Below are 26,522 nucleotides of genomic sequence, written 5' to 3' on the forward strand. Positions count from 1 at the left end.
TGCGTCTCAGTGTACCTGGACCATTCGAATGACTTTTACGTGGTCGATACAGAATCATTAAATCTATCCTTAGATAAAGGCACTTTATACGAACTGGATCGAGCACAACATCGCAGACTACAGCCAGTGCAAACGTCACGTTTGGTGCTGCGGCAACTCCCGGGAGCGAGCCCGTCAATGCGCATAGCTTCGGGGTCCTGAAGCTATTGGCGCATCACCCGCAAACCTTGTGCAACGATTTCCCGACTTGTCATCGAACAGAGGGATTCACGATCGATCGGTGTCTCGGGATGTGTTCGCGCTCGCTGCATGCCCTCGCGTCCGTCGAGCGCACACCTAGGCGCTAGTGATGCTCGGATGCCACATGCTCCTCATACGCCTTCGCATCCATCAAATCCTGAAGCTCATCGGCATTGCTCACCCGTACTTTGATCATCCAGCCAGCATCATGCGGGTCTTTGTTCACCTGGGCGGGGTCCTCACTCAGCACCGCGTTGACTTCAACCACCTCGCCGCTCACAGGGGAATACACGTCGCTCGCAGCCTTGACAGACTCCACGGCCCCGAACGTCGCTCCTTTCTCAAGCTGCGAGCCGATTGCTGGAAGATCCACGAAAACGATATCACCGAGCTGGCTTGCAGCGTGACTCGTGATGCCAACCGTCCCGGTGCCGTTCTCAACCTTGACCCATTCGTGGGACTTCATGTACTTCCGATCCGCTGGAAACGTCCCAGCTGCACTCGCCAACAATCGCCTACCTCGATCGTGTGCCGCCTGTGGAGCCATTTGCACGAGCTCTCCAGCGGGCCCCGCGACCCGACGGAACAGACTCGGCGTCCGTTGCCGCAATGCACTGGGCCAGCTCGCGGTCATACAACGCACAAGTACTCGGTTCATGATTTGAATTCAAGGACGCCTACAATAGGAAACCAATAGAAAACGAAGCAGACACACAACAGACTCTTGGTCAAGTAAGTATGCAGCACCGTTGTACACGCTGCGGACCAGGTGCTTCAAAAGTTTGTCGCCTAAGCTGTCAGCTGCTCCCCGCGAGGCACGCAAGGTGTAGAGCGCACAGGCGGCGTGCTCGCGCATCGATCCGAAGCGGCGGCGGGTATCGGGCCAGTACGCCGCCAGCGCAACCGCCGGATCGCCAGCGCTGGCGATCCGGCGACGCGTTCCAGGCGCGTCCGCTGCAGCAAATGGCGCCTCATCAAACGCTCGGTCTGATACGAGGGTGGTGTCGGTAGCTGGTCGACCACACCTACGATACGATCCGAAGACAGGGGCGTTTATGGAGTGCTCGCTTGATCGAACGCTGGTGCTTTGAATGCGAGGCGCACGTGCTCCATGGAGCAACAGGATTCGTGGCAAGCGCAGGCATCGCCCGCAACGACCAGGTAAAAACTGCAATAGAGATGGAAGCAGCGGTTGCGGGCACGCGTACGCCGGACACGCACATAAACGTATGATGAGGCATGCATGGAGGCTACAATGCGCGATCCACGCCAGCAACGGGGGCATCAGATCGCGATCCGGTGATGCGTGCACTGCACGGCCCCGGACGGCATGCACATGCACGACCATTCGACACATGACGACAACCGGCATCAGATCGCGATCCGGTGATGCGTGCACAGCATCATTGCACTGTGCGCCTTGCGACGATTTACGTCGTAACAGCGGCAACGTCCGGCACGATCCATCGCATCGTGCACGGCAAGCGATGACGTCTTGCGAAACAAATCAACACCCAACGTTGTCGGTATCGCTCGGTACTGCCGAAACATGCTCGGTTGTCAGATCCTCAATCGCGTTCAAGTGATACGGCCAAAGGCCGTCGCCGTGATGAACAGTCCGTCGCTCCAGTCCTCGCGAATCTTGCACAAGGGCCCATGACTCGTGCGCGTGCAGCGTTGCTCTTCACCAGACGCGTGTCCACGACTCATCACATAGGCCGATATATCTGATCCGCAAGCAACTGCCGTCAGCATGTAGCCCTCGTCCCAGCGGTGATGAATGCTCTCACTGGGATACCCAAATTCGAGTTCGACCACCTGCTCCTTGAACGCTGTGCCTCGGCTCATGACGACGAGCCACTGCTCGGCAGAGGGCGGCCCCTGGACACAGAGGCTGGTGATGGCATAGCCGTTCGTCCACTTGTCGGCACACCACTTGGCCGGGAAGGTCGAGCTCACGATATAGCTCTGTTGCTTGTAGCGTTTGTTGCGATTCATGGTCGATGCGACAATCCCCCAACTTGTGTGATTCGCTGAGCAAGCAGTGATGTAGAAGCCCTCGTCCCATTTGCTGCGAATCCAATCTCGAGGCACTTCATTGCCGGGGCAATAGTGCATGGCTTGCTCCACCAGCACGGGATCTCTGGCGTTGAGGACGCTGGTCCACATCCCGCCGTCGAAGCACAACACGCTGATGCGCATGCCCTGAGCCCATTTGCGCTCCACCTCGCGCACCAGATTCTTGTACGAGGTATGACTCGTGTACACCTGGCTCGCTGGGGCACATGACGAGGCGTTGTTCGCTGAGGTGCTTATGATTACCCACTGATGTGTTTTCGTCGTTCGTGGTGCAATAATTTCAAAGCGTCCTCGTCGCATGCCCACGTCCTGGAGCGCCAAGGATAGCGCATGTTCAGCGAGCGCGCCACCACGAATGCCCACGTCCGGCTCTGTGGAGCTCGCTCGCGAGACCGCTTGCGCCGTGTTCTGCAGCTCGGCCGCCGCACCCGGCGTTCGCGCTCGCTTTGGTGCCTGGGCAGATGCTTGCCCTGACATACCATTCCGCCGCTTACCACCGACCGTGCCCGGCACTGACGACTCCACAAGAAGAACTTCTGCTGCTCCTGCGCTGTTCTGCGAGACATCGCTGGCCAAGTTGATGATATTCGCACTCGGTGCGGCACTATCGACATCAACAGTCTCGGCGGCAGGGGTACGTGCCTGATACGGGGGGACAAGCGGCACTCCCTCGGCCATGAGGCGCATTTGCTGATGAATCCAAACGATTCCCTGCTTGCAATCCAAAATCCGTGCCATGTACTCGTAGTCTGGCTGTTCAGCGAATTTCAGCTGCCGCACGTAGGCCAAAAAGTAGCGCAACTCATCCGGCACTGCTCGACAGATGTCATTAACTAGCATGCGTCCCTTGCTTTCGCAGACTTGCATATTCTTGTCGTCGCCGACAAAACCTTGCCACGGGAGCTGCCCTTTCAACAGATAAATCAGCATGTAAGCGAGTGATTCCAGATCGTCTCTCCGAGACAGGTGGCGGCCGAGGTGCGCGTTCACCGACGCGTACCGCACCGTGCCGCTAAAGTGATCAATACGTTGACCGTATGGGACGTGCTTGCCCGTGGCGTCATCCTCGCGCCAACGGGTGGCGAGGCCCATGTCAATAATATAGAGAGGCACGTTGACGTCGATTTTCGCCGGCGTCACGCGAGCGTACTTTGGGTCACTCACGGATGTCGTTCCATTGGCGCCCGTCCCGGAGGCATCGCGTGCGTCTATATTCACCTCTAGTAGCGCCAAGGGGTCCACGCACGACCCCCCCGTATTCTGGCGACTTGACGTCTGGTTTTTCGGTTCGCGGTATTCGAGGAGGAAATTCTCGGGCTTCACATCCCCGTGAACATAACCGATGTCGTGGACTCGCTTGATCAACGCCAAACACTTGAGCGCGATCTGAGACACTTGTGGCCAGGTAAATCGTCGCGAAACTCGAGATTCAAGGGCCTTCTGGAGCGTAGGTCCCAACAGCTGCATAACACAGACAAAATATCGCCCGACATGTCCAGTGTAGTAGACAGTGGGAGCGCCGAGTCCCTGCATCCGCATCAGAACCTCCCACTCGCGATACGCAATCGTTCGGGAGCGATACTCCAGTTTCACCGCTACTGGCTCGCCTGTAAGCGCGTTGCGGCCCTTGTAAACGTCGCCAAAGTGGCCAGAGCCAAGAAAAACGTCCTTTTCCACGATGAAACCTTTGCCGCCAGTGCAAGGGCACGACTGCCCCACCACCGTTGGAACTGGATCCTTCGGCTCCGACGCACTCGCTGCGGGTGTCGCACCGACCGCTGGCTCGACAGCGGCTGTGCGCCCTCCCACTGGGCCCCGCATGGTGCCCGCTCACCCCTGGTACACAGCCACAGACACGCTTGCTTCAGCAGCTTCAAAAACCTCCTGGTATCCAAACACGCTCCGCTTCAACCCGACTCACGGCTTCTCTGAGCAAAATCTGTCGAGCGAACAATAGACAACTCAACCAAAACCACCACAGAGTCGCAGCCCAGAGTCTTTTGTAGACGTGACAAGTCGTCCGTGCGAACTGGCGCTGCCACTACCGCTGCGTCGCGCGAGGGTTTCCACTACAACCGACTCGTGCAACCTCGAAACAGCCTAAAAACGGAAACTGACCTCTATCGTTGGATACTGAGTATTCCTGCTTTCACGTCAAGTACTATAGCACCAAACAGGAACCTACTCGAAACGTGTATACCCGCTCATATGGTCCATGCGTTCAGGGTAGTCACGCGCTGAGCGTCTATCGAACGCGCGCTGTCTCGAGGCGCTGTTCATACATCCCCGCGTGACGCGACCCTGCGGGCGCTGATGCGCAAGCGCGCGCTGCAATGGACATCGCTGCATCAAGATCGATGGTGCAATCCTGATTCGATTGCGATGACAAAACGTTTCCATGGAGCAGGGATCCCTGGTTTCGGGAAGGATGGGTGGTGGCGTTCGGGAAAGCGTCCATCATGATGTTACCTCCAGGTTCCTTTTGGATATACTGGCCGTTTCGTATGGTCTATCGTTTGCCGAGTACTTGATGTGAGCGCTCGCCTCGGGGCTTGTATCGCTGGAGCAGATATATCATGGGGATAGAACGGCTTTGGCACGCCATTGAGGGCGTCGGATCGAGGAACGCTTCACCTGATACGTAGTCGGAGTATATGATCAATCTGCGAGCCTGCAAGCTGCGCTGGCAGACGGACTGCCTGCGGCAGTTTGACGCGATATACTAGGAGTCCACTGCGACCAGATCGACGCCCAGATGGAGCCTAACTGCCCCTGATCCCAGAATGAATTGCGTTTTGCGGACGCATTGTTCAGGTCTCGCCACAGCACCTGCCACTGGAGGAAGCATGAAGCACGAGCTTGGTAGATTCGTCCGTCTCGCGGGACCTTACGCCTAGAAGGTAAACTTTCGAAGATACGGAAACCTTTCCCCTTTGTAACGTTTATCGTAGATGGGGATAGAAATACATAAATATTTGCAGGTGAATCGTGAGTCTATGTTCCTTATTCTAAATAACGCGCTCGGTACGCGCATCCCAAATTTGGTAGTACGAAATACGACGCGAATGTCGCTGTTGAAGGGAAACGCGATCGAGACAACACGTTTTCTTTTTTGGGAGCATTCGATCTCGTACTCGCAGCGTGCACTGTTGGTGAGGGTCTTGTCCCATGGATGACAACGGCATTGCACGGCTAGATCTAGTGTGTTGTTCTACTGTAAAAGTCGGATTTCCTTTGAGGCCATAGCAAAGTCTAGTTTCCCAGTTCAATTGTGTTTCAAACCTCAAGTAAGAATATTCCATTGAATTTTCGCAGCATATAACAAATGCGTTCGAAGAGGGCTCTTTTTCAAAAGAAACTAAGAAAAAGGAAAGTTGTGAAAAAGCAACTGGACGATCCTTGAAGTCCAGGATCCTCGGCTGCCAGAAAAAAAAACGAAAAACAGTGCCGAGTCCAGAAGAAAAGGAAGAGAAGAGGACCGAAAGGGGGAGGCCCTGCGTCGAAGACGGCCAGAAAGACGACTGTACGACGAGACGGTGGTGAAAGCCTTTCTTCTTGGACATATCAAGGGGTCGTACAAGGAAAGGTTGCGAGACGCTATCGAAAAACGTGTCGATTCGTACACCAAGAGCACCATAAAGACGTCGTCAGGACTGATGCATTTGGTGAGAGAGATGTATCGCGACGTGACGCACATGGAAACGGTCGAGATTCCAGACGAGTTGTTCGACCAGACCTTTATTCGGCACCTGATGCTTGGCACAGGGAAACGCGGAGGGGAAATGAGTTCGTGCATGCTCTCCACGGAAAACATCCCTTTTATAGCTTCGAGGGTACTCGATACAAGGCTGACCAGGATATTTACACATACGGGGCAATGAAGTACCTCACGAATCTGAAGAACCATTTGACAATGAACCTCGAACGTTTCATGATACGCTCCGTGTTTGCACTCTACCCGGGTCTGTCTCGCAATGGAAAATGGGCGATTATCAATGGCATCACGAAAGATCGTAAGCATGAAGATGAGACGGAGATCGTTGACAAGAAGTCGTCAAACGAGAGCACGAATGAAGCTTCTGTAATCCGTGCGCCTAGTAAAGAGTACCGCGCAGACCTGGGGCTGGCGAATCCAGCAGAAAAGATGTCAGAGTTGAAAAAACATATGGAAAAATACAATCGCCTCATCCTGCGGTATTTCTTGTTTCTGGACCGAGAGCTCGAATGCAAGGCAGATGTGAAGCTAAGTGAGGAAAACAATGAAGAGTCGGAGAGACGGACGGCTTTCCTAATGGGGAAGCGCGTCAACGTGGTTCCAATGTGCAACATCAAGTCACATTTTGTGACTACCGACTCCAGAGTCCTTCATGGCATCATCAGGAAGATCAGTCTTGAGTTCAATGTTAGCAGGGAGGAGTTCACCGGCGAGAACCGGGAGCCGTACTGGAAGAATATCTTCGATTTCAAACGTCTCAAAGTGAGCAAGCAAAAGGTATTCACTTGGATGATCGAAACCGATGGAGTAGCCATGGACGTACACTATCGGCGCTTGAAGGCAGATCGTCCAGTTCCGCCCTCTGCTGCGCCCTCGACGAGCCATGCAGAAAAGAAGGAGGCGGATCCTGCGATGCAGGAGGTGCAGGATAACGACTTTGTCGTGGGTGCGGACCCTGGGAATACGAATATCATAACCATCGCAGCACCCAAGCCTGGGGAAGATGATACTGACGGTGACTTACGTCAGAGAGACAAGCGTCTTTTGAGGTTCTCGACAGCGAGATACTATCGAGAATCCGGTATAATGAATGCAAGGAAGAAAATTGATACGTGGAATGCAGGAATGAAGGATCACCTGGAAGCTTTGAGTGAGGTGACGAGCCGAGGAGCGGGCTTACAAGCTTTTCGGAAACTCATGGAAATACGCGTTGCTCATTGGGAGGCGCTGTGGGAGGAGTATACAAATCCCCGGTGGGCTCGTCTGCGAATGAATCTATATTGTGGGAAGCAGCGGGCGTTCGCGGACTTTTTCAATCAGTTGAGTGCCCTCAAAGAGGATGAAACTCAGAGGCTGGAAGTAGCTTATGGGGCAGGGCGCTGGAAGAACCGAAAAAAGGGACTACGCCAGCTCCAACGACAACAACGTACAAAGAGTGTGCACGGCGTTTCGCTACGATACCTGTAGATGAGTTTCGAACGTCCTACACACACCATGAACTGGGGTGTACACTTCAAAGGGTCGAGATGGAAAAGTGCCAGCGGAGCGCTGAAGACTTAAAAAGCACGGACCACTGACAGAAGAGCATATGGAATAGAGGGCAAAAGTTCGTGGACTACTCGCATTCGTAAGTACAACCATTTGCAAAAAACGTATGGAATTTCTGAACCGGGACTTGAACGCCGCGATCAATATCAGGAGACGTGCGGTGATAGAACAGAGACCTCCACAGTCGACAAGAGCGAAAAGCGTTGGCTGGCGTGATCATTTCGTTCATGAGAAAAATCAACGGCGCGCTCGAGCGACTCTCCAGCCACGCCCGAGATATTCTCGGTCCGTCGTTACGCCCGAGATATTCTCGGTCCGTAGCTCCGCCAACTCAAACGAACGAACGAACGAAAGCTCTTCTATCGGGTGCGAAAATGCGCTCCGACTCAGTGCGTCTTGTCAGTACAACTTTTCCGAGTCTAGTAGATATTCACAGGAATATTCATGACGCAGTTACAGTGCAAGCTGAGCTCTTGAGAGCTGCTTCGCCACGCGCAACTCCAGTGATGGCTGGTGCGCGCTCCCCAATCGCTAAAGCCTCACCGCGTCCTCGCACGGTCGTGTACTTTGGCACGTACACGCGTGTGCTACACCACAGTCGTGGGACCGGAAAAGGTGTGTTCGGGTTTTGGTTGGACAACGACACAGGCTACCTGGCTCCTCTTAAAACTGATTCCCCGGAGGAGGCTGACGAGTCTGGACTCGTCGTCCGTGCTGACGGGCTACTGTGTCCAGCGTATTTCTGTCGCGATCGTGGCCCTTCAGGCGAGTACCTCTGGGCAGTCAATGAAACGTCCAAGTTCGACTATGCTCGCCCGGATATTTTCGGGTCGGTGACCCTGTTCCGCTGGCTGCGGCGCGAGGGCGGCCTGCTAGAGCGGCTCGGAGAGTTTGCGACCGCGGGACACGGCGCTTGCCATCCGTGGACGGATCACCTTGGACGGTTTCTTCTTATAGCAAACTACTGGAGTGGATCTGTTGTGGTCTTCCATATCGAGCGTGAGGCAGTGGAGCGTGAGCATACGACGAGTCCACGTCTGCACCTGGTGCAGCATGTGCAGTTTATATCCCCAGTCGATGCAGTCGACGAGGAAACGAAACCGTGCGCAGCGTCGCTCCTAGGTCTCACTGAAGCGATGCAACAGGCACAGAAAGCAAAATCAAGTCTCTTGGGTTTCCGCCGCGATCGGCAGGATGGACCACACTCACACCAGATCGTGGTTGACCCCACCGAGCGCTTCCTCTATGTCCCAGATCTAGGAACGGACCGCATCTATCAATTTATCCTCCGGTTTGATGAGGTAGCTTCCGAGCTGGCACACGGAAAAGACCAAGAGTCTCTGCGGTGCGTACCGCACGCTGCGTTATCGGGAAGCGATGCGCAGTTGTGTACAGAGGCACAGGATGCTGTCGCTGCGCATGTACGGGGCACATCGCCTGGTCCTGATGAGCAGAACGGTCGCCCCATTCAAGCGCAGCAGCAGCGTTTCATCACTCCGGCTGGTGTGGTGTCTGACTACCCGTTCCAAGCGCCCCAGGGTGGCGTACTGTACCAGACCGAGTTCGCACGAGCCACCGGGACGGCGTGCTGTCTCCTGCCGCATCCCTCTGCGGCGTTCGTTTCCGTGCCGCCGAGCGGTGCGGGACCTCGCCACATGTTGTTGCATCCATCTGGCCGTTGGGCGCTCGTTCTCTGTGAACTGAACGCGACCCTGCTGTGCTACGCCTGGGACGGACCAACGCCAGTGGAGACGGTGCTTGGGCATCAGACTGCCAGCGGGCTGCTGTCGAGCACGCCTGCGTCCATGTTGGACTTGCTCCCGGCCCACTATCGTCAGAGGTACTCGCCGGAAATACTGCACCAGTACAACATCTCGTCGGCGTTGCGTCTGCATCCATTGAGAACGGATCGGCTCTATGCGAGCAACCGTGGACACGACTCAGTTGCGGTTATCGAGTTCTCCGAACAGAATGGCTGTATGCGGATTCTGCAGTGGGTTCCGTCTGGTGGACGCACCCCACGTGATATCGCCCTGGATCCCCGCGCAGAGTTCCTCTACGTGGCTAACCAAGATTCAGATCGAGTAGCGGTGTTCAAGCTGGATCCCGATACTGGCTTGGTTTTGTCGACTGGCCACCATGCGCCATGTCATGAACAAGCTGCAGATGCTGGTCAGAGTGCCGACTTGGGCGCTGCACCAAATCCCGAACAAGATGGCATGTCCGCGGACTCAATGGATGATCTAACGCTTGCGGGCTGCGAACAACGGTGCACACCTTACCAAACGCTCTCGATCCGCGAGCCTTGCACGGTATTCGTCGAGGAGGTACCCCTCTAGAGCCGAGTATTTGCGCTTGGGCCAATGCAAACCTAGTCGTCAGCGTTCGGGCAGGCCCAGCGCTTGGGGAACAAGTTGAGACGCAACTCGTTGTTGTTCCCAACCAAAGTCACAGTGTCGATCACGACACTGGCAATACGATTATTCAAGTACTAGTAAGCAGGCAGACGCGCTATTCGTTTTCCATGTGACGGTGGCAGAAAACACGCATATATTTCAATCAAATACGAGAAAATCACAATGAATATGATCATGAAGAAGAAGAAGAAGAAGAATCCACTTAAAGAAGTTTATCGTGCGAAATCGCTCTTCGACGCAGATTCTGTGCATCACAGCGCTTTCCCAGTGCATCTGTCTTGGATCATGTCTAGACGCAGACACGTAGCGGAGCGTTGCAACACGCGATGCTGTTCGCTGTTGAGACATTCCCCCGAATCCTCGGTTCAACGTCATCGGCTACGGGGGAAGTACAGACGCGCATACGACCCGCGTTGCTCGCACGCTGAAACCAACAGCGAGAACGTGCGCTCAGCGCATGATTGTACGACAGCTGCGGTGTACGCTGCGTCAATCCTTGAACGCATCCAGCTCGTGAACATTGCATGAACGCAGGTAACCAAGCTGTCGAAGCAGGTACGTGCGGCGTTACCGAGGGCAAGGCTTCACGAGCGCGACGCTGATATCGCGTACCAGAGCTCGGTCATTCCGTGGTGGCTATTTCGCTGATCGACTGCATAGCCAGCTCATCTACAGCGCGTTCAAGGAGCGCGTCCAGAAGCAGCGTGCTCCCGTTGATACCGGCAAGCGCAAGTTCCCGGGCAGCCTCGTGATAGAGCTGAGCAGCTCTCTGCACGCTGCCCCGCACATGTTCCACATAGCCAAGCGCTGACAAGGTATCCGCCCGTGCCAGCGCATCGGACCCAGCGCAGCCCGGGGCAAGTCGAACAGCGTGTCCGACCAGTAGCGCTTCTTCGAGCGCTTCGGCAGCTAGGTCTATCGCCTGCAGTCGAATGAGCGCATGTCCAAGATTACTGCAAATGGTTGCCAGCAGACTACGCGCTTCTTGGCAGCCATAAAACGTGCTCGTGGGATCGCACCAGACGGATGTTGCCGAGGGAGCGTTGGTATCCGAGCTTGTGCTTTGGCTGTTCTCGATGCCGCTCTGTTGTAGCACAGGTCGTTGGACAGCCGCTTCAGCCTGTTTCTCTGGAGCAAACCCTCCACCACCATCGGAGATGCGATATCTTTGGTCTAGGCCTAGGCGCATCGACCATGCTTTCTTGTACGCTTGGAGTGGACGTGCTGCCTTTTGAAAATAAGCGACTGCCTCGGCGTACTCCCCGTCCCGATAGCATAGCACACCGAGTTCATTCCACGGGCGGGAACGCTCGATGCCGTTTGCCAGTGCGTCCTCGTCTGCGTCCGAGTCGGCACTCGAGGTCAATACAGGCGCTACTACTACTGCTGCTGCTGCTGCTGCCCGTTCAAAAAAGTTGCGCGCAATTGCCAGATGATTCTGCCGAGCAAACTCCATCCCGACATGAAGCAGCGGTGTCGGGTCATTCGGTCGGAGACGCATTGCAGTCCGATATGCCGCAAGCGCCTGTTCGCTGTCGTCAACAGCGGCAAAGGCGTGGCCATACGCAACCCATACGTATGCAAGATTGCTGTTTAAGAGCGTCGCCTTTTGAAAGTACGCGCGTGATGCATCATATTTCCCCGATGCGAAGTAGTACATGCCAACAGCGTACCAGGACTCTGCCGCTCGCGGAAATTCCTGCACGAGCTGATGCGCGTACCGGAAGAGGGTGATAAGGTCCTGGTGGTGAGCCAGCAGCGCAACAAACAAGGGAAAGCTCCGCTTCAGTTCCAGTTCCTTTCGTTCAGCGACCAAAAATGAGACCAGTCTGTACGCTTCTTGGCAGAAACCGAGGCGCCAGAACCGGGTAGCGACCATGGTCAAGAAGAAGCAAGGTACCAGGGACCAACGTTTCCGCCAGTCATCGAACCGAAGATCGTTCGCAAGCATGAGATATACCTTCGAAGGGGAACTATCCTTGGGAAACGGTGTTTCGAATGGCCATAGCGCCTGGAGTGCGATCTGGTCAACAGAGAGTGCCTTGTGCTGAGCACCGGACGACGTGCTCGGGGGTAAAGCGCCCAGCGGCACTGACGCTACCACCGCGTTGCTATAGAAGAGTCGTTCAAGCGCTTCCACACAGCTTTCGTCAGCCTGCAGTGCTGCAATATAGCATTCGCTTGCTTTTTGAGGGTTCTCCAGGGCTTCATACGCATCGCCCACGAGAACGTAATAGGCGGCGATGAGCGGATTCGCGTTCCCGCGTGCAGCGTCGCGCTCTCCTGTCGTGGATGGGAGGCCACGCTCCTCGAAAATCGCGACCTGGTCCTCGTATAGCCTCAGTTCCGCCAGACATCGAGCTTCGATCAAGCGAATAAAAACAGTCTCTTCCAAAGGCAGCCTTGTCCGATAGCGCTCGAGTCGGTGTAGCGCACGCCGCGCCTCACCCGCTGAAAGCAGCGCCTGCGCGAGCACCTCTACTGCAGCGGGGTTTTCTGGTTCACCTGCAAGCAAACGCTCAGCGTTGTATGCTGCACTTTCGAATCGACCAAGACGCAAGTCTTCTCGTGCGCGGAGAATATCGCTCATCAACGAGCGGGCTGCTCAGCTTCCGTGCGAGTCCTCCAGCGAAAGCGAACAGCCTCTTCGCAAAATACCTGCCACTGCGTCGCGGCGCACGTGTCCACTGCGGGAGCGCCCGCATCGCTGCGACGCGTTCACGAAGCCTCTGTTCGGGTACCTCAGTGCACAAGGTGCTCCACGCAAGTGCCTGGGACTCTATGCTGGCTATTGGAAGCACGTGTCTGCTTAGGAGAATCTAGTTTGCGTTATGCATCCTGCTCGTCATGAGAAACGCTGCCAATAGCCGACAATTGCGTCTCTGGGGGCATCACGGTTTTGTTATGCATGCCGCTTATCATGAGAAGAAAAGCCACTCGTCCGTGACCCAGTATCCAGAAACCGCGCTGTGCTTGTCCGCCGTGCAAATCCTGCATGCGCTGCATCCCGTGTCTTCGAACTGCACCCCATCAGGGGGCATGAAATCCTTCGCGTCGCTCTTTTTCTCAGAACCGGCAAAGACCGACCGATTTCGCGTGCATATACCGTGAACCTGGTGCATACGCATCTCATCGTCAAATGATAGCTTCCACCAGCACCACCAGCATCACCAACGCTGGAAATACCTTCTATGAACAGCATCGACGGGCGAGGCGGTGCGCCTGGGAGCAGCGCATCGCAGCAATTGCCGCCATAGGCGCCGCCTCTCCAGCGTCCGTTGCATCACACAGTGCCGTGGCGGCGACTGCCGCTGCTGCTGCTCTTCGGCGAGAAACGTCCCGATGCAATCGCGCTGGCGCACGCATACACGCATCGATGGATGTGCACGCATGCGCCTGGACACGTGTGCATGGCTGGGCAGCGCACGCATCCGTTTCTGCGCGCCGCCTTGGTAGTCTAATTGGGTTAAAGTGTCTGTTTTGCGGCTCGGGAGGCCTTTCTGTACACCAGCAACCTCTTGAGCGTTGTTTGTTGGCTTGTTGGGTAAAGAGGTACTTCACCGGAGAATAGTTTGTGGAGGTTGCTGCGTTGAAGCATGGCGGCGGCACCTGTTGTTTTCGAGGAGCTGTTCACGCTGCCCTCGGTGGGCATCAGCCCGACGCATATCAGCTTCAGCAACGTCACCATGGAGTCAGACCGTGTCATCTGCGTTCGGGAGACCTCTGACCAGGGAAATAAGCTGGCGATTATAGATGTTACAAAGCCCGACCAGATCGTGCGGCGACCGATAACCGCGGACTCGGCAATAATGAACCCCGAGAGCCGCATCATTGCCCTGAGAGCAGGTGCGCAGATCCAGTTATTCGACATCACATCTAAGACGCGTATCAAGTCATACCTGTTGTCAGAGGGCGATATTGTGTTTTGGAAATGGCTCTCTGGGCGCACCTTGGGGATCGTTACTGCGAACGCGGTGTACAGCTGGTCGATTGACGCTTCGAGCACCGCGCCGCCTGCAAAAGTATTCGATCGACACCCAGCGCTGGCCGCCTGCCAAGTTATTAACTTAGTTGCTGGTGTAGGTGAACGCTGGTTAGCTCTGGTTGGGATCCGCGCCGACGACACCGCTCCCGGTGGTGTGCTGGGCAAGATCCAGCTGTATGCTGTGGATCGCGGTGTGAGTCAGATTCTCGATGGCTATGCAGCAGGCTTCTGTGATCGCTACCGGATTGATTCTCAGGATGTTACGGGTACGCATCTGTTCGCGTTCGCGAGCAAGACCAAATTCCACGTGGTGGAGGTCGCTCAGGATAGGAAGCCAGATGGTGCTCCGCGCTTCGAGAAACGCATCACGAATATCGTATACGCACCTGGCATGGATAACGATTTTCCCGTGGCATTGCAGGTATCGAGCAAACTGTCGGTGGCGTATCTGCTGACCAAGTACGGCTACATCCATGCGTTTGATTTGGAATCGGGCAAGTTGATCTACGCGAATCGCATTAGTGAATCTCCTGTTTTTGTTAGCACATCACACAGAGAGACAGGCGGATTAATAGGAATCAACCGACGGGGGCAGGTTCTTGTTTTTGCAATCGACCCATCTCTGGTCGTTGAGTACATCCTGAGGGAGACAAACGACCTGGATCTGGCCATCAAGTTCGCGGCACGGAATGCGCTGCCCGGTGCAGATGATCTTTTCGCGCAACAATTTCGCCTCCTCTTTGATTCGGGAAAATACCGTGAGGCGGCTCAGGTCGTTGCGGAATCGCCTGCTGGGAATCTGCGCACGCCTCAAACCATGGAGATGTTCAAGGCGGCGACACCACAACCGAATGTACCATCGCCTCTCCTTTTGTACTTGCAGGTGCTCTTGGAGCACGGCAACCTCAACAATGTTGAATCGATCGAACTTGGTCGGCAGGTCGTCGCATATTCCCGGCTGGGTTTGCTTGAGCGATGGATCAAGGAGAACCGAATCGAATGCTCTGAGGAGCTTGGCGATCTAGTAAGAGCTGCCAACGATCATCGCTTGGCTCTGGCGATTTACCTGAAAGCCGGTGCGCATCGCAAGGTGTTTGATGGTCTCATTCAACTCGGCGAATACAAGCGAGCCGCGGAATACGCGAAACGGAATGGTATTCCAGTGGACGCGCTTTCCCTGATCCAGAGCGCTTTGGCAACCAGCCCAAAGGTCGCGCTCGAGGTCGCGGAGTCGCTGGCAACAGATACCGCAGACCACGCGGCGGTAGCGGACCTGTTTCTGCAACGCGGGATGGTGCAGGAAGCGACCTCATATCTTTTGGATGTTATGCGCGAGGATCGCCCGGAGCAAGGTGACTTGCAGACCAAAGTCCTTGAGATCAACTTGACCTTGGGTGCTCCGCAGGTAGCTGATGCGATACTTGCTCAGGAGATGTATACACATTTTGATAAGCAGCGGATTGCTGTGCTTTGCGAGCGGGCGGGACTTGCTCAGCGCGCTTTGCAGCTGTACACTCGTCTTAGCGATGTCAAAAGGATACTGGTTACATTGTCGCATGCAATTCAACCGGAGTACTTTCTCTCAATTTTCGCGAATCTTTCTCCCGACGACAGCCTCGAGCTGCTCGATGAACTATTGACCAACGACTTGCGCGGCAACATACAGCGGGTGGTGCAGGTTGCCATCCGCTACTCAGATGCTCTGGGACCATCACGTCTGATTGACCTCTTCGAGAAGCACCAGTGCTATGAAGGAATGTATCTGTACCTCGGGGCAATTTTGGCAACCAGCAAGTCGCCCTATGTCGTTGCCAAATACATCGAAGCAGCCTGTCGAACGCAGCAGTGGTCTGAGGCGGAGCGCGTCACCCGCGAATCGGATCTGTACAATCCCGAGCAAGTGAAGGAATTGCTCTTTGAATTGAGACCCAAAGACCCTCGTCCGATCATCAATGTGTGCGAAAAAGGCGGTGATGTCGAAGACATGGTTCGGTACTTTGTGAAGCAGAATCAGCTTGAAATCGTGAAAGGCTATGTTCAGCGAATCAACCCCGGCAATACGCCAGCCGTCGTGGCTGCGCTACTCGACTCTGACAGCTCTTCGGTTGACGACGTCTATATCAAGTCGCTGCTGATGAGCATCAAATCACTGGTGCCTATCGAGGCCGTCACGCAGGTGCTCGAAGAACGTCAGAAGCTGAAACTGATGCTGCAGTTGCTGGAAGCACTGGTTGCCGAGGGCAGCAAAGACAGAGCGGTTCATACCGCGTTGGCCAAGGTCTACGTCGACGCCAACATCAACCCGGAGCATTTCCTCGAGACGAACGAGTTTTATGATGCTCGAATTGTGGGCAACTTTTGTGAACGGCGTGATCCGCTTCTCGCGTTCATTGCGTACGCGCACGGTGCATGTGATGACGATGTGCTGCGCGTAACAAGCGATCACGGCCTCTGGCGGGAGCAGGCACGCTACGTTATCGAGCGGATGAACCCGGAACTCTGGGCACGCGTCCTCGAGGAGAGCAACCCCAATCGGAAGACCCTGCTCACGCAGGTAATCGGGTCTGCCCTGATGGAGAATCGTAATCCGGAGCAAGTCAGTGCCGCAGTGAAAGCACTCATGCGAGCTGGATTACAGAACGAGCTTCTAGAACTTTTGGAGAAGCTGGTTTTGCAGGCGGGCGGAACTTTTGCGAACAATACATCTCTCCAAAACCTGCTGCTGTTGACGTCAATTCGATCAGCACCCGAGCGCACCGGTGACTATATTCGCCGCCTGGACGCGTTTGACGGCGCAACAATCGGCCAGCTGTGCTTGGAGCACGACCTCTACGATGAGGCATTTGCGACTTTCGCCAAGTTCGAAATGCACGTCGAGGCTGTGAGCGTTCTCATTGACCAAAAGAAGGACATTGTCATGGCGAACGAGTACGCAGCACAGCACGACCGTGCGGATATCTGGGCACGGCTCGGCGACGGCTTGCTTCGTCTGGGAGAGCTTACCAAGGCCGTTCAAGTGTACATGCGCGCTGGTGTGACCAATCGCTACCGGCCACTGATCCAGGCGTGTCGCAAGACCGGCGCCTTTGCTGACCTCGCCACATACCTCCAGTTTGTGCGCAGCAAGCAGCTCGGCATTGACGAGGAACTCATCGACAGCGAACTGGTGTACGCGCTTGCCTGCTGTGATCCTCCAAAGTTGTCACAGTTGGAGGAGCTTCTCGCTTCGCCGCAGTCAGCGGATTTAGACGCTGTCGGGGACCGTCTCTTCAGTGAAGGTAAGTACGAAGCCGCCCGTTTGTTGTTTGTCGCTGCCAACAACTACGCACGTTTGGCCGAGTGCCTGGTATACATGCGGGAATTTACGGCAGCACTGGAGGCGGCACGCAAAGCGAACAAACTGCGTACCTGGAAGACTGTTTGCTATGCGTGTGTGGAGGCACAGGAGTTTCGCATTGCAGAGCTGTGCGCGTTGCATCTGATTGTGGTCCCCGAGGAGCTCGACGAGGTCATTCGGGTCTACGAGACGCGTGGCTATTTCGATCAGATTATGAGTGTACTGGAGAACGGTCTCGGACTGGACAAAGCGCACAATGGCATGTTTACCGAGCTCGCGGTGCTCTATAGCAAGTACGCAGAGCAAAAGGTCATGGAGCACCTCCTCGTTTACTGGTCGCGCTGTAATCTGGCCAAAGTCATCCGGGCTCTGGAGAGTGCACACCTGTGGAATGAGCTTTGCTTTGCCCACATGCGGTACGAGGAATACGACGCTGCTGCAATGATTATGATGGAACATGCACCACTTGCTTGGTCGCACAAGGGCCTCGAAGAGTGTCTTGCCGCCGTCACTGGCGCCGAAGTCCTCTATCGCGCAGTCTCATTCTACATGGACGAGCACCCTGATTTGCTCATTGAGCTCTTGGGCGTGCTGCAATCGCGCCTGGACCCGGGCCGCGTGCTCTCCATGGCTCGTCAGCACGGCCTCGACAAGTTCGGTCCTCTAGGCCACGTTCCCTTGTTGAAGCCGTACATGCTGCGCGTACAGGATAAGAATTTGGCCGAAGTTAATGAAGCGTTGAACGAAGTCCTCATCATGGAAGAAGACGTGGACGCCCTGGTTCTCTCCGTGGAGCGCTACCCGAACTTTGACCAAATGGCACTGGCTCAGCGTCTGGAGAAACACGAGCTCCCGCTCATGCGTCAAGTCGCTGTGCTGCTGCTCCGCCGCAGCCAGAAATACGAACGAGCACTTGAGCTCTGCAAACGAGATATGGCATTCCGGGAGGCTGCTGAGATCGCCGCAGAATCAGGCTCTGCGAGCCTCGCTGAATCCATAGCGCGCTACTTTTTAGAGAGCAATCTGAAGGAGGCCTTTACCATGGCCCTGTACTTGTGTTATCCGCTGCTGCGCCCCGATCTTGTTCTGGAGTGGACCTGGCGCTTTGGTGCTTCGGACTATGCGATGCCGTTCTACATCCAAACCCTGCATGATTACGGGAAACGCTTGGAAGCACTGGAACGTGCAGAGCGCGATCATCGAACCACGAATCGCAAGGAGCGCACGAACGCTGCCAGCGGCTCGGAGTCGTTGCTGCGCAGTCTGACGGCATCGACACCGATGCTTATGGCGGGCACGCCACCAACTGGACCGACGCCGCCCTCGAGTCTCTACTTTGGCGCTAGTGGACCGGTGCCGTCGATGCGCATGCCATCTCCTGCGGCGTCTGCACCAGCAGCAGCGGGTATGGCAGGGAATAGCGCACGCGGCCGCAATCCGTATTTCGGAACGTAACTCGAATACAAGTAAAGAGAGATCGGGCGCAGAGCTGATCACCGAAGAGACCTGCACATACAAACAGGCGCATTTGAATACGTCTTTCATCGGTAGGTGCACGGTGCACTGTTCGGGAGCGCACACGCTGGAAGCAAGCTCGCTTCTCGAAGGCGTGTAGCGCGATCTCGGAATACCGCATATCGATACGCATGTTTGCGTGGAGGAGGACGCGTGCGCGAACCCAGACGCCGAAGCGAACCTTGGGGTCTGTTCGCAGTGGCGGCGAAACTAGTCGTGGCGGGGAATGGTCTCCGACTGCTTCATGTTACGCTCACGTATCCCCTGCTTGTAGAACGCCGGTCTACTGTTTCTCTAGCCCTGTTGTCAGCAGTCGAAGATGACGGATGCTCGTGTTCATTCCCCTGCTTTCGCTGCATACAGCCGTTGTCGACGCATATGGTGCTCAGGCGGACGTTGCTATGTACGCATCGCTTGCCATGTTCTTCGTGTTTGTATATAAGTCAGTGCGTTTGTTGCAGCGTTGACACCTGCATGTGGTCAGGTGTCGCTTGCCATGTTCTTCGTGTTTGTATATAAGTCAGTGCGTTTGTTGCAGCGTTGACACCTGCATGTGGTCAGGTGTCGCTTGCCATGTTCTTCGTGTTTGTATATAAGTCAGTGCGTTTGTTGCAGCGTTGACACCTGCATGTGGTCAGGTGTCGCTTGCCATGTTCTTCGTGTTTGTATATAAGTCAGTGCGTTTGTTGCAGCGGTGACACCTGCATGTGGTCAGGTGTCCAGCGTATGTCCATCGCGCCGCCACCGAGTCGTCAGAAACCCATATTGCAGGGAATCATTCCTTGCCGCAGCGCTCGGTACGTGCACTTGAGGCCTACAGAAGGCCTCCATCGATGTCCTAGTCGGTTTCCGCGGCAGGTGCCGTTGCCAACGATCACCAGCTTGTTTTATTTCTAGACGGAACCCAGAGTGAGCACTCTGTCTGCTGCCCAGGCAAGCGCACGCTGGTTCTCTCAGTCGAGGATTTCTGAAACGCGATGTTGGCCATAACGAAGCAGGTACCGCAGGGGCGGGTATCCAAACCGGAGAGCAACTCGAGGTATTCGATCGGTGGACGCTCCCTTCTTGCACAGCTTCGACGCACGCTTCACGAAAAGCGATCGCTGCGATAACTCATGTCCGAGTCCAGGCTTCATTTTCGTGAAGACTCAAGAGATCCAAGCCTCCAGGCACGTAATCCGTGAGTAGTATGGCGCGGCTCCTGTGGAATCCAGTATCGTCGACGGCCAAAAGATAGGAGGATATGTATGTCTCGAACGGATTCCATTGTTTGATTTGTCAAGTTCAATGAACTTTGAGCATGAGCTTGTGAACAGTTCACAAAGAGAAGACGTCCTCGCGTATTTTTCCTCGTTATTCGGGCGGCGCGAATTGCTGCGCTCACAAGTTGCCTTGAAAAATGGTAGATCGAAAACATGAAGCTCCCGTGGTCTGAGCAAACGACACCTGAACGGGACGCGGGCAGTGGGCTTCTTTCTAATCATTAAATCATGATAAGGGTTATTTTACGAGAGCGTATTGAAAGGCATCGCGAATCATTTTGATTCTGGTGTCGTCAAGAATTCTAGTAGCGAAACGTCGAAGATGCCACCCCAGAAAAGTACCAAGAAGCATCGTAAAACTACGTATGCGCGCGGAAGCCCTCGTTGCTGCGCATCGAATGTCGCAGCTGCACATGTGGCAAAAGAAACGCCCCGAGAAAAATCGAACTGCAGGAAGCATCAAGCATTTGAATGTTCCGTCTTCATCTGACACGGGTAGAGCCGGCGTCCTCTGTTCATGAATCAAGACCCAAATGCAAGGCGCGTACCTTCCGACACTTTCCGCTATGGTCTTGTTAGGCGCGACGGCGCACCTGATGGCATCGCTTTGGATACACGAAGCCCATGTTCTTTGGTTTGATGCTGGGAAGCCGCGGATGCCACCCATGCCTTACCCGTCGGGGCAAGAGCGGTGTCGCTGCTGTGCTCGTACGCGACGACGGAACGCAGTCCGAGTTCCACTGGTGCTCGACGTGTGCCTTGGGCATGTGCACAATGCACCGCGCATATGCTTGCTCTTTGTTTTTTTCGCATGATGCGGTCGTAGCAAACCGTAAGCACGTGCAAAGTTGCCGTGCAGGGCGCTCGGTACCTGGAACCTCATTAGGCATCTTCGTGGCATTTTCAGGTCAATCATTATCACGTCAAAACATCGGTCGTTGCCGGGTCGCAGCACCGACGCTGAATATGTTAATGGTGCGAACACATCCATGCGTCAGCTCACGTCCACGCGCACGTTCCTCGACAGTTCCGTGCGAAGCCAGCTCGCCAGCGCGCACAGCCACAAACAAAGGCTTGCGCGCAGTCTCGATTCTTAAGAAGGCTAAACCAGATCCATTGCCCCAATTCCATCTATGGAAGCTCCTCAAGCGGCGCTAACCAGCTCGCTATGAAGCCAGAGCCCGCGCACCGCGTGCAGCGTTGCTGGCCCCTGGCGCGACACGCGTAGCAGTCGCAGTTCCGGGCAGTCACAGAGCAGGCGAGTCGGTCGCCAAGGGCCATCACGCCGGTGCCGTGACAGAACCTACAAGGCACTGAACCGCTCCCGCGACAAACACGACACACTACTGGTGGTGCTTGACGGTCTCGTGTCTGGTACGCCCAACCGAGCTCGAGGGAACGGCGCTGCTGCCAGAGCTGCGTCCCGTGCCCTACCGCCCTCTCGTCTATCCAGTCACCCTCAGAGGCGTTTTCTCCACCGTCTGTCACAGCGGTTAACTTGCAACCTTTAAACGGAGTTAAGATGAACATGTGTTCAGAGGGCACCACCGCTTGGCAGTGGACACCGTACCTGTGAAACACCAAAGTTTCTAGAGCACGCTGTATTCAATGTTTTTGCGCACGCGATGCTCCTTGTTCGCGACTGCCGTTGCCGCTCGCCGTGTACGCATGCACGGCTGCCGCCCCACTGCTCCATGATGCAGACGAGTTTCTATCGCCAGCGCAAAACACCTTCATGTCTATCACGATCGAGCAACCACGTCTGACCTCCTTTCTTTGCAGAAACAACGTGCTCGCCTCTGCATAGCTGCAGCTGACGTTCAAGATATTCCAGTGCCTGGCAACCTACCGAGCGACGCGCTTCACCAGGCCAGTCTCCAAACAGCACAGCAAGAACGGATCATTTCATGAATAGGAGCTGGTGCGTTTCCAGGCACCGACGACGTCAGGCGTAGCTACCCATCAACTGCGATCGCTGCTGTTTTGATGAGCGCTTGCTGATGGTGATCCTCCGAGACCCACATCAACGTCAACTGGAGCACGCCCTGGCAATGCGATCGCCAGCAGCAATGTGCCTGAGCAAAGCGCCAGCGGGCAACGGGTTTACCGCGAATTGCAGGCGCTGCGGCATCACCGCCTTGTTCAGCGTGACACGTAACAGCGGCATACACGCATGCACGCACGCATACACGCATCCACGCACGCATCCACAACCGGCGTACGAGCGCTTTGAACCCGCTCTGCTTTGCCTACAGCGTGCTGGTGTACTAGACGTGTGGTTTGTTCGCTTCTTCGCGTCATCTGGTTGCTTTCTAGGGCATCAGGAGGGGCAGCGACCGCCGAGACGATACAAAAAAGTTTACTGCACGCAGAAGGACCCTAAGCGCGGTCCTAGTGTACACTGCTCGTGGAGGCAGTGGTGGTGGTGGTGGTGGTGGTGGTGGTGGTATCGGTGTTCGCGGTGGTGTCGGACTTTACCCTTGCTGGGTGCAGTCAAGCCGCGGGGCTTGTCATCATCCGTTTGTCGATCGTGCGCGTCGGTCTGCGTACCAACTGGTGTTTGTGTGTTGCGAATGTTTGCGACACAGGGCACAGCTCGGATAATTTTAGACTATGTCGTACCGTCTATAGGGATCGTTTTGTCCTTTCTTCTGTTTTTGGCACCCTTTCCGCGTGTGCTCGCAGTGCGACGTCGCCTTACTGCGGTAGCGAATAGTGTGCGCGTCAGCGCTGAACGCGCTCGCTGCGATGCTCCGTTGCCAACGCAGCCAGCTGCTACGCCCATGTTCTCTGAAACGATTCTCGAGTACAATGTCCATAGCAATGTGGCTACGGGACATCATAGTGGAGCGGACTCGAGTGATCTGGCCTCCGTGCCGAGCACCGGGGATAGCACGGAACTCGCCCCCGTCGAGCTGGTTCTTCAGGTGACCCCAAACGAGCTGAATGGCCGCATAGCGGGGATTCCAATGAACGAGGTGCCTACTCCTTTGAGTTCAAAATTTGGCCCAACAATGGACGAACCATCTGTCGATGAAAATATCCTGGGTCCGGTGAATCCGCTGCCGTACCCGCTCATGTTAGGCAACGCCATTGGCTGGATTTCCTATGCATTTGTGCAGAGCGATTATTTCGTGTTTTGGGCAAATGCGCCCGGAATGATGCTTTGCATATTTTACGTTGTGGTTGCGTATGCTGCATTACGCCTCGATGAGTGGCGCAAGCGTCAAATCACGTCCGGCGAGCGGCAGCGACCGGAAGCGGTGCGGGCGCTTCCGCTGGCACCCGCTTCTAGTGGGCACTGGTGGACCCACATCCGCAACGCCTCAGGTCTTTTAAATCGTCGCAACGCAACGGGTGCCGTTTCTGGAACCCAGTCCGAGAGCAACACGGGTTTGCCACCCCGGATAGAGGATCCTTTGCGTCCAACTGACTTACCGATCGGGAACGGGGCACTGACAAGTTCTCTGGTGCGCTCCGACACCACGGAGTCTTTGGTTCCCAAGCCGTTGCCTGCTGAGTTGCAGCGGCATCCGTGGGTTGCGGGACTCTCCATGCGTCGGATGTTTGAAGGCCTGCTCTTCATTATCGCCCTGGTCCTGACCGTATCCGCATTCTTTGTATTCATCCCGTTGGCGAGCAATGGTGTTTGGCGCAACCAAAGCGCCCGAGTCTTGATCTCAGGGCTCGTCGCGAATATTATTCTCGGATTCATGTACAGTTCACCCCTGTTTCTTATTCGTACTGTTTTCCGCACTCGCGATGCTTCCATGATCGACCGTAACCTGGCAATCATGTCGCTTGTGAACGGAACACTGTGGACGGCCTACGGCTTCGCAAAGCAGGAACCCTTCATTTATGTCCTGAATATTTTTGGCGCATCGCTTGGAGCCATTCAACTTGCACTCATTGGAATTTTTGGTGGAAGACGCTCTCACCGCAATCCGGCTGTCGTGCAATCCGGGGTCGAGCCGGCCTTCACGACAGCGCCTGCACAACTGGTCAATGTGGCTCGGAATGAGCCCGACACGACGATGCCATCGACGACGCTGGTTCTCGCTGAGCGCCCCCTGCACCTTCCTGTTGCAACTGTTGTGGTATCGTGAGTAGTGGCAGCGGCTATTCCCGCGTGCCTGGTCGTAATAGAGTTTGTCCGAGTAACAGCAAAGCGATGCAAAGAGGTGCGCGCATCTTTGCACGCGCGATACAATGTTCATCACGTGTACAAGACCCTTCTTCCATCCCCACAAGCAGAATAGGACACAACTGTGTCCGTCTGTGTGTGTGTGTGTGTGTGCATCTAACCTTTCGATTCGAAGATCATTCGGGTAATGCTGCGGCGGCGAACTCCCGGCATCATACCATTTTGTTAGGGATGCGACTGCTTGGTGCATACACTACTCTGTTTGAAAACGGAAAACAAGCTGTTGCCGAGTAAGGTCGCTGACGGACCATGACAAGGACGCCTTTGCATATCTGGGTATTTGTGACCCGTAAATTCTATGATTCGCCCTCTGTATATTCCGGAAAACTGAACAGTTGAACGCTCTCCTGGTTCACCATTTGTGCTGGAAAAATGCTCCCGGTTCATTCAAGCGACGTTATAAACTTTCCGGCCAGCTGACCGGCACCATAGCAATGCCGAGCTTCGTGCGAGACTCCAGTCTCCTGGCGACTTTTGTTTCCTACGGAAATGCCGAGGATTTCCGCACAAAACCCACTCGGAATACGAAACGTTGCCGCGGAGGTTTCGCTCCCTGCAAAGCCGCTGGGCGCTCTATGGGCACGAGACATTGCCGGATGTTGATCGAGGAGTAAAGGTGTCAGAGCGGAAACTGCTTGCAAGCATTTAACCTGGTGGAATCATTCTGTGGCAAACCCCTCACCTTGGATTGCCTCGGAATTTGATGTATCGCTCGGTTTACTGGACCGCTGTCTTGGTTCAGGATCCCCATGTTTATTCTTCTACCCACGCGCTTCTTTGTTTTATCCAGGTTCCTCTTACTTGCCCAGCGATTCAAACCTCTGACGTCCCCAGAGCGAATCATATGCGGAGACGAAGTACGAGCGGCGAGGATGAAAACACGGAGCAGATAACGAGTTTGTGGATTGTGCTCAAGGAGAATGATGACATGACGTGCCGCTGTGTGTCACTTGCGCATCTGAGAAGTTCTCCACTTTTCCAGTGTCCTCGACACACTGGAAGGACACTAACCTGAGAGTGAGCAGAGCACATTGCCGCGGCCGAGTGCGATGCCATGCATAATCCTCTACGAGCGCTCTGTGTTCCGGCAACAGCAATGACACTCCGGGGTACTCCTTAACGACCCTAGTGCCTGAGTTTAGCGATGCGCGCAGCTTCTCGTCTGAGAAGACACCCAAGCGATGAGCTCCGTCCAGCAATGCTTTTCGTCCGAGAGTAGTAACGTTCTCTGGGAACGCTATACATCCTGCGTGCGGAACGCTCCAGGATATCTGTGAAGCTCTCACACCGCTGCTTCTTCGGCGTAATTGGTATGCACGGACACTGCATTTCCGTTGTGAACCATGTAATTCATATTTATTCTTCATACATTTTTGACCTCTCTTCTCTATCGCTCTTCGGAAAATGCGATCTGCAAACCTGACCAAGTGTTGCAAACAAAGCGTTGAGCCCTGCAGCCCCGGTCGTTGAGCCCAAAGCATCGAGCACCAATCCACGTCGGGGACGGTACGCGTTATCGAATATGTATTTGCTGAACTGAGCCCTTGCTTCACGGCCTCGATGACCCTATCAATAGGGTCTTAACCACAGAGAGCAATTTGTGGTGTCTAAGATAACCCATCCTCCGATCTCTGCTGTTTTCCAAAAAAGAGGATATGTGGAACACGATGTTGTCCACCGTGCGACAAGCACCGAAACCAAATCCAGACTGGAGAACACGTTGGACCATTTCGATTGGTCTGCATTCCCATCGTGCAAAGCGATGACACAATCTCCTCTGGGAAGCGATCGCTGCAACGACTGTAGTCTGAATCCATTGCCCATTTCCATGCAAGAACAAGAGCCGGGCGTCTCTGAAAGCATATCCACTTATTGATATCGAGCTGCAGTCGAATGGCGTTCCGTCGATGTCTACAAAGAGAAAAGAAGTCGGCTTTCGAACAGATTGAATTTTCTGACGTTCCAAGTTTCAGAAGCTTTCTGCATGAGCCTGTGAACATGTCGTCCATTCTCGACGCCAATGGTTTTTCTTCGTTATTCCAGCAGCATGCATTGCTGCGCCCAGCGGATGTCTTAAGACACACCGATCAGAGACCTGAGGCATGCGTTATCTGAGCATGCTATACGGACGGAGCAGAGAAGCGTTGAGTCTCGTTCCAAAAACTTGGATAATGAAATCAAGTATTTTGCGAATCCTGAGTTCGAGGGCGTTGCGAATCA

At 55.0% G+C, this 26,522-nt stretch overlaps 7 protein-coding genes across 7 annotated transcripts, besides 2 other annotated features; 3 read left to right on the top strand and 4 right to left on the bottom strand.

The window, feature by feature from the left end:
- Positions 1-343: 343 nt before the first annotated feature.
- CYME_CMF098C (similar to glycine cleavage system H protein) lies at positions 344-898 on the bottom strand (the record flags this gene model as incomplete). The annotated part of the gene is made up of 1 exon (XM_005535702.1): positions 344-898. The coding sequence occupies one exon, from the start codon at positions 896-898 to the stop codon at positions 344-346; it is 555 nt and encodes a 184-aa protein (XP_005535759.1).
- Positions 899-1,818: 920 nt separating this feature from the next.
- CYME_CMF099C (casein kinase-related protein) lies at positions 1,819-4,140 on the bottom strand (the record flags this gene model as incomplete). Its single annotated transcript, XM_005535703.1, has 1 exon — positions 1,819-4,140. The coding sequence occupies one exon, from the start codon at positions 4,138-4,140 to the stop codon at positions 1,819-1,821; it is 2,322 nt and encodes a 773-aa protein (XP_005535760.1).
- A 737-nt stretch (positions 4,141-4,877) lies between these two features.
- Positions 4,878-7,776: a sequence feature (repetitive element).
- Positions 7,777-7,956: 180 nt separating this feature from the next.
- On the top strand, positions 7,957-9,921 carry CYME_CMF101C (similar to Muconate cycloisomerase related protein; the record flags this gene model as incomplete). The annotated part of the gene is made up of 1 exon (XM_005535704.1): positions 7,957-9,921. The coding sequence occupies one exon, from the start codon at positions 7,957-7,959 to the stop codon at positions 9,919-9,921; it is 1,965 nt and encodes a 654-aa protein (XP_005535761.1).
- A 700-nt stretch (positions 9,922-10,621) lies between these two features.
- On the bottom strand, positions 10,622-12,589 carry CYME_CMF102C (similar to cell division cycle protein cdc16; the record flags this gene model as incomplete). Its single annotated transcript, XM_005535705.1, has 1 exon — positions 10,622-12,589. The coding sequence occupies one exon, from the start codon at positions 12,587-12,589 to the stop codon at positions 10,622-10,624; it is 1,968 nt and encodes a 655-aa protein (XP_005535762.1).
- A 1,006-nt stretch (positions 12,590-13,595) lies between these two features.
- On the top strand, positions 13,596-18,776 carry CYME_CMF103C (clathrin heavy chain; the record flags this gene model as incomplete). The annotated part of the gene is made up of 1 exon (XM_005535706.1): positions 13,596-18,776. One exon carries the CDS (start codon positions 13,596-13,598, stop codon positions 18,774-18,776), a length of 5,181 nt encoding a protein of 1,726 aa, XP_005535763.1.
- Positions 18,777-21,229: 2,453 nt separating this feature from the next.
- On the bottom strand, positions 21,230-21,628 carry CYME_CMF104C (similar to Tsi1-interacting protein TSIP1; the record flags this gene model as incomplete). The annotated part of the gene is made up of 1 exon (XM_005535707.1): positions 21,230-21,628. The coding sequence occupies one exon, from the start codon at positions 21,626-21,628 to the stop codon at positions 21,230-21,232; it is 399 nt and encodes a 132-aa protein (XP_005535764.1).
- A 1,043-nt stretch (positions 21,629-22,671) lies between these two features.
- On the top strand, positions 22,672-24,204 carry CYME_CMF105C (similar to MtN3-like protein; the record flags this gene model as incomplete). The annotated part of the gene is made up of 1 exon (XM_005535708.1): positions 22,672-24,204. The coding sequence occupies one exon, from the start codon at positions 22,672-22,674 to the stop codon at positions 24,202-24,204; it is 1,533 nt and encodes a 510-aa protein (XP_005535765.1).
- A 1,451-nt stretch (positions 24,205-25,655) lies between these two features.
- Positions 25,656-26,522: part of a sequence feature (possible transcribed region) that runs on past the window's edge.

This window comes from Cyanidioschyzon merolae, chromosome 6 (assembly GCF_000091205.1).
Source record: "Cyanidioschyzon merolae strain 10D DNA, chromosome 6, complete genome".
NCBI classification, from domain to species: Eukaryota; Rhodophyta; class Bangiophyceae; order Cyanidiales; family Cyanidiaceae; genus Cyanidioschyzon; species Cyanidioschyzon merolae.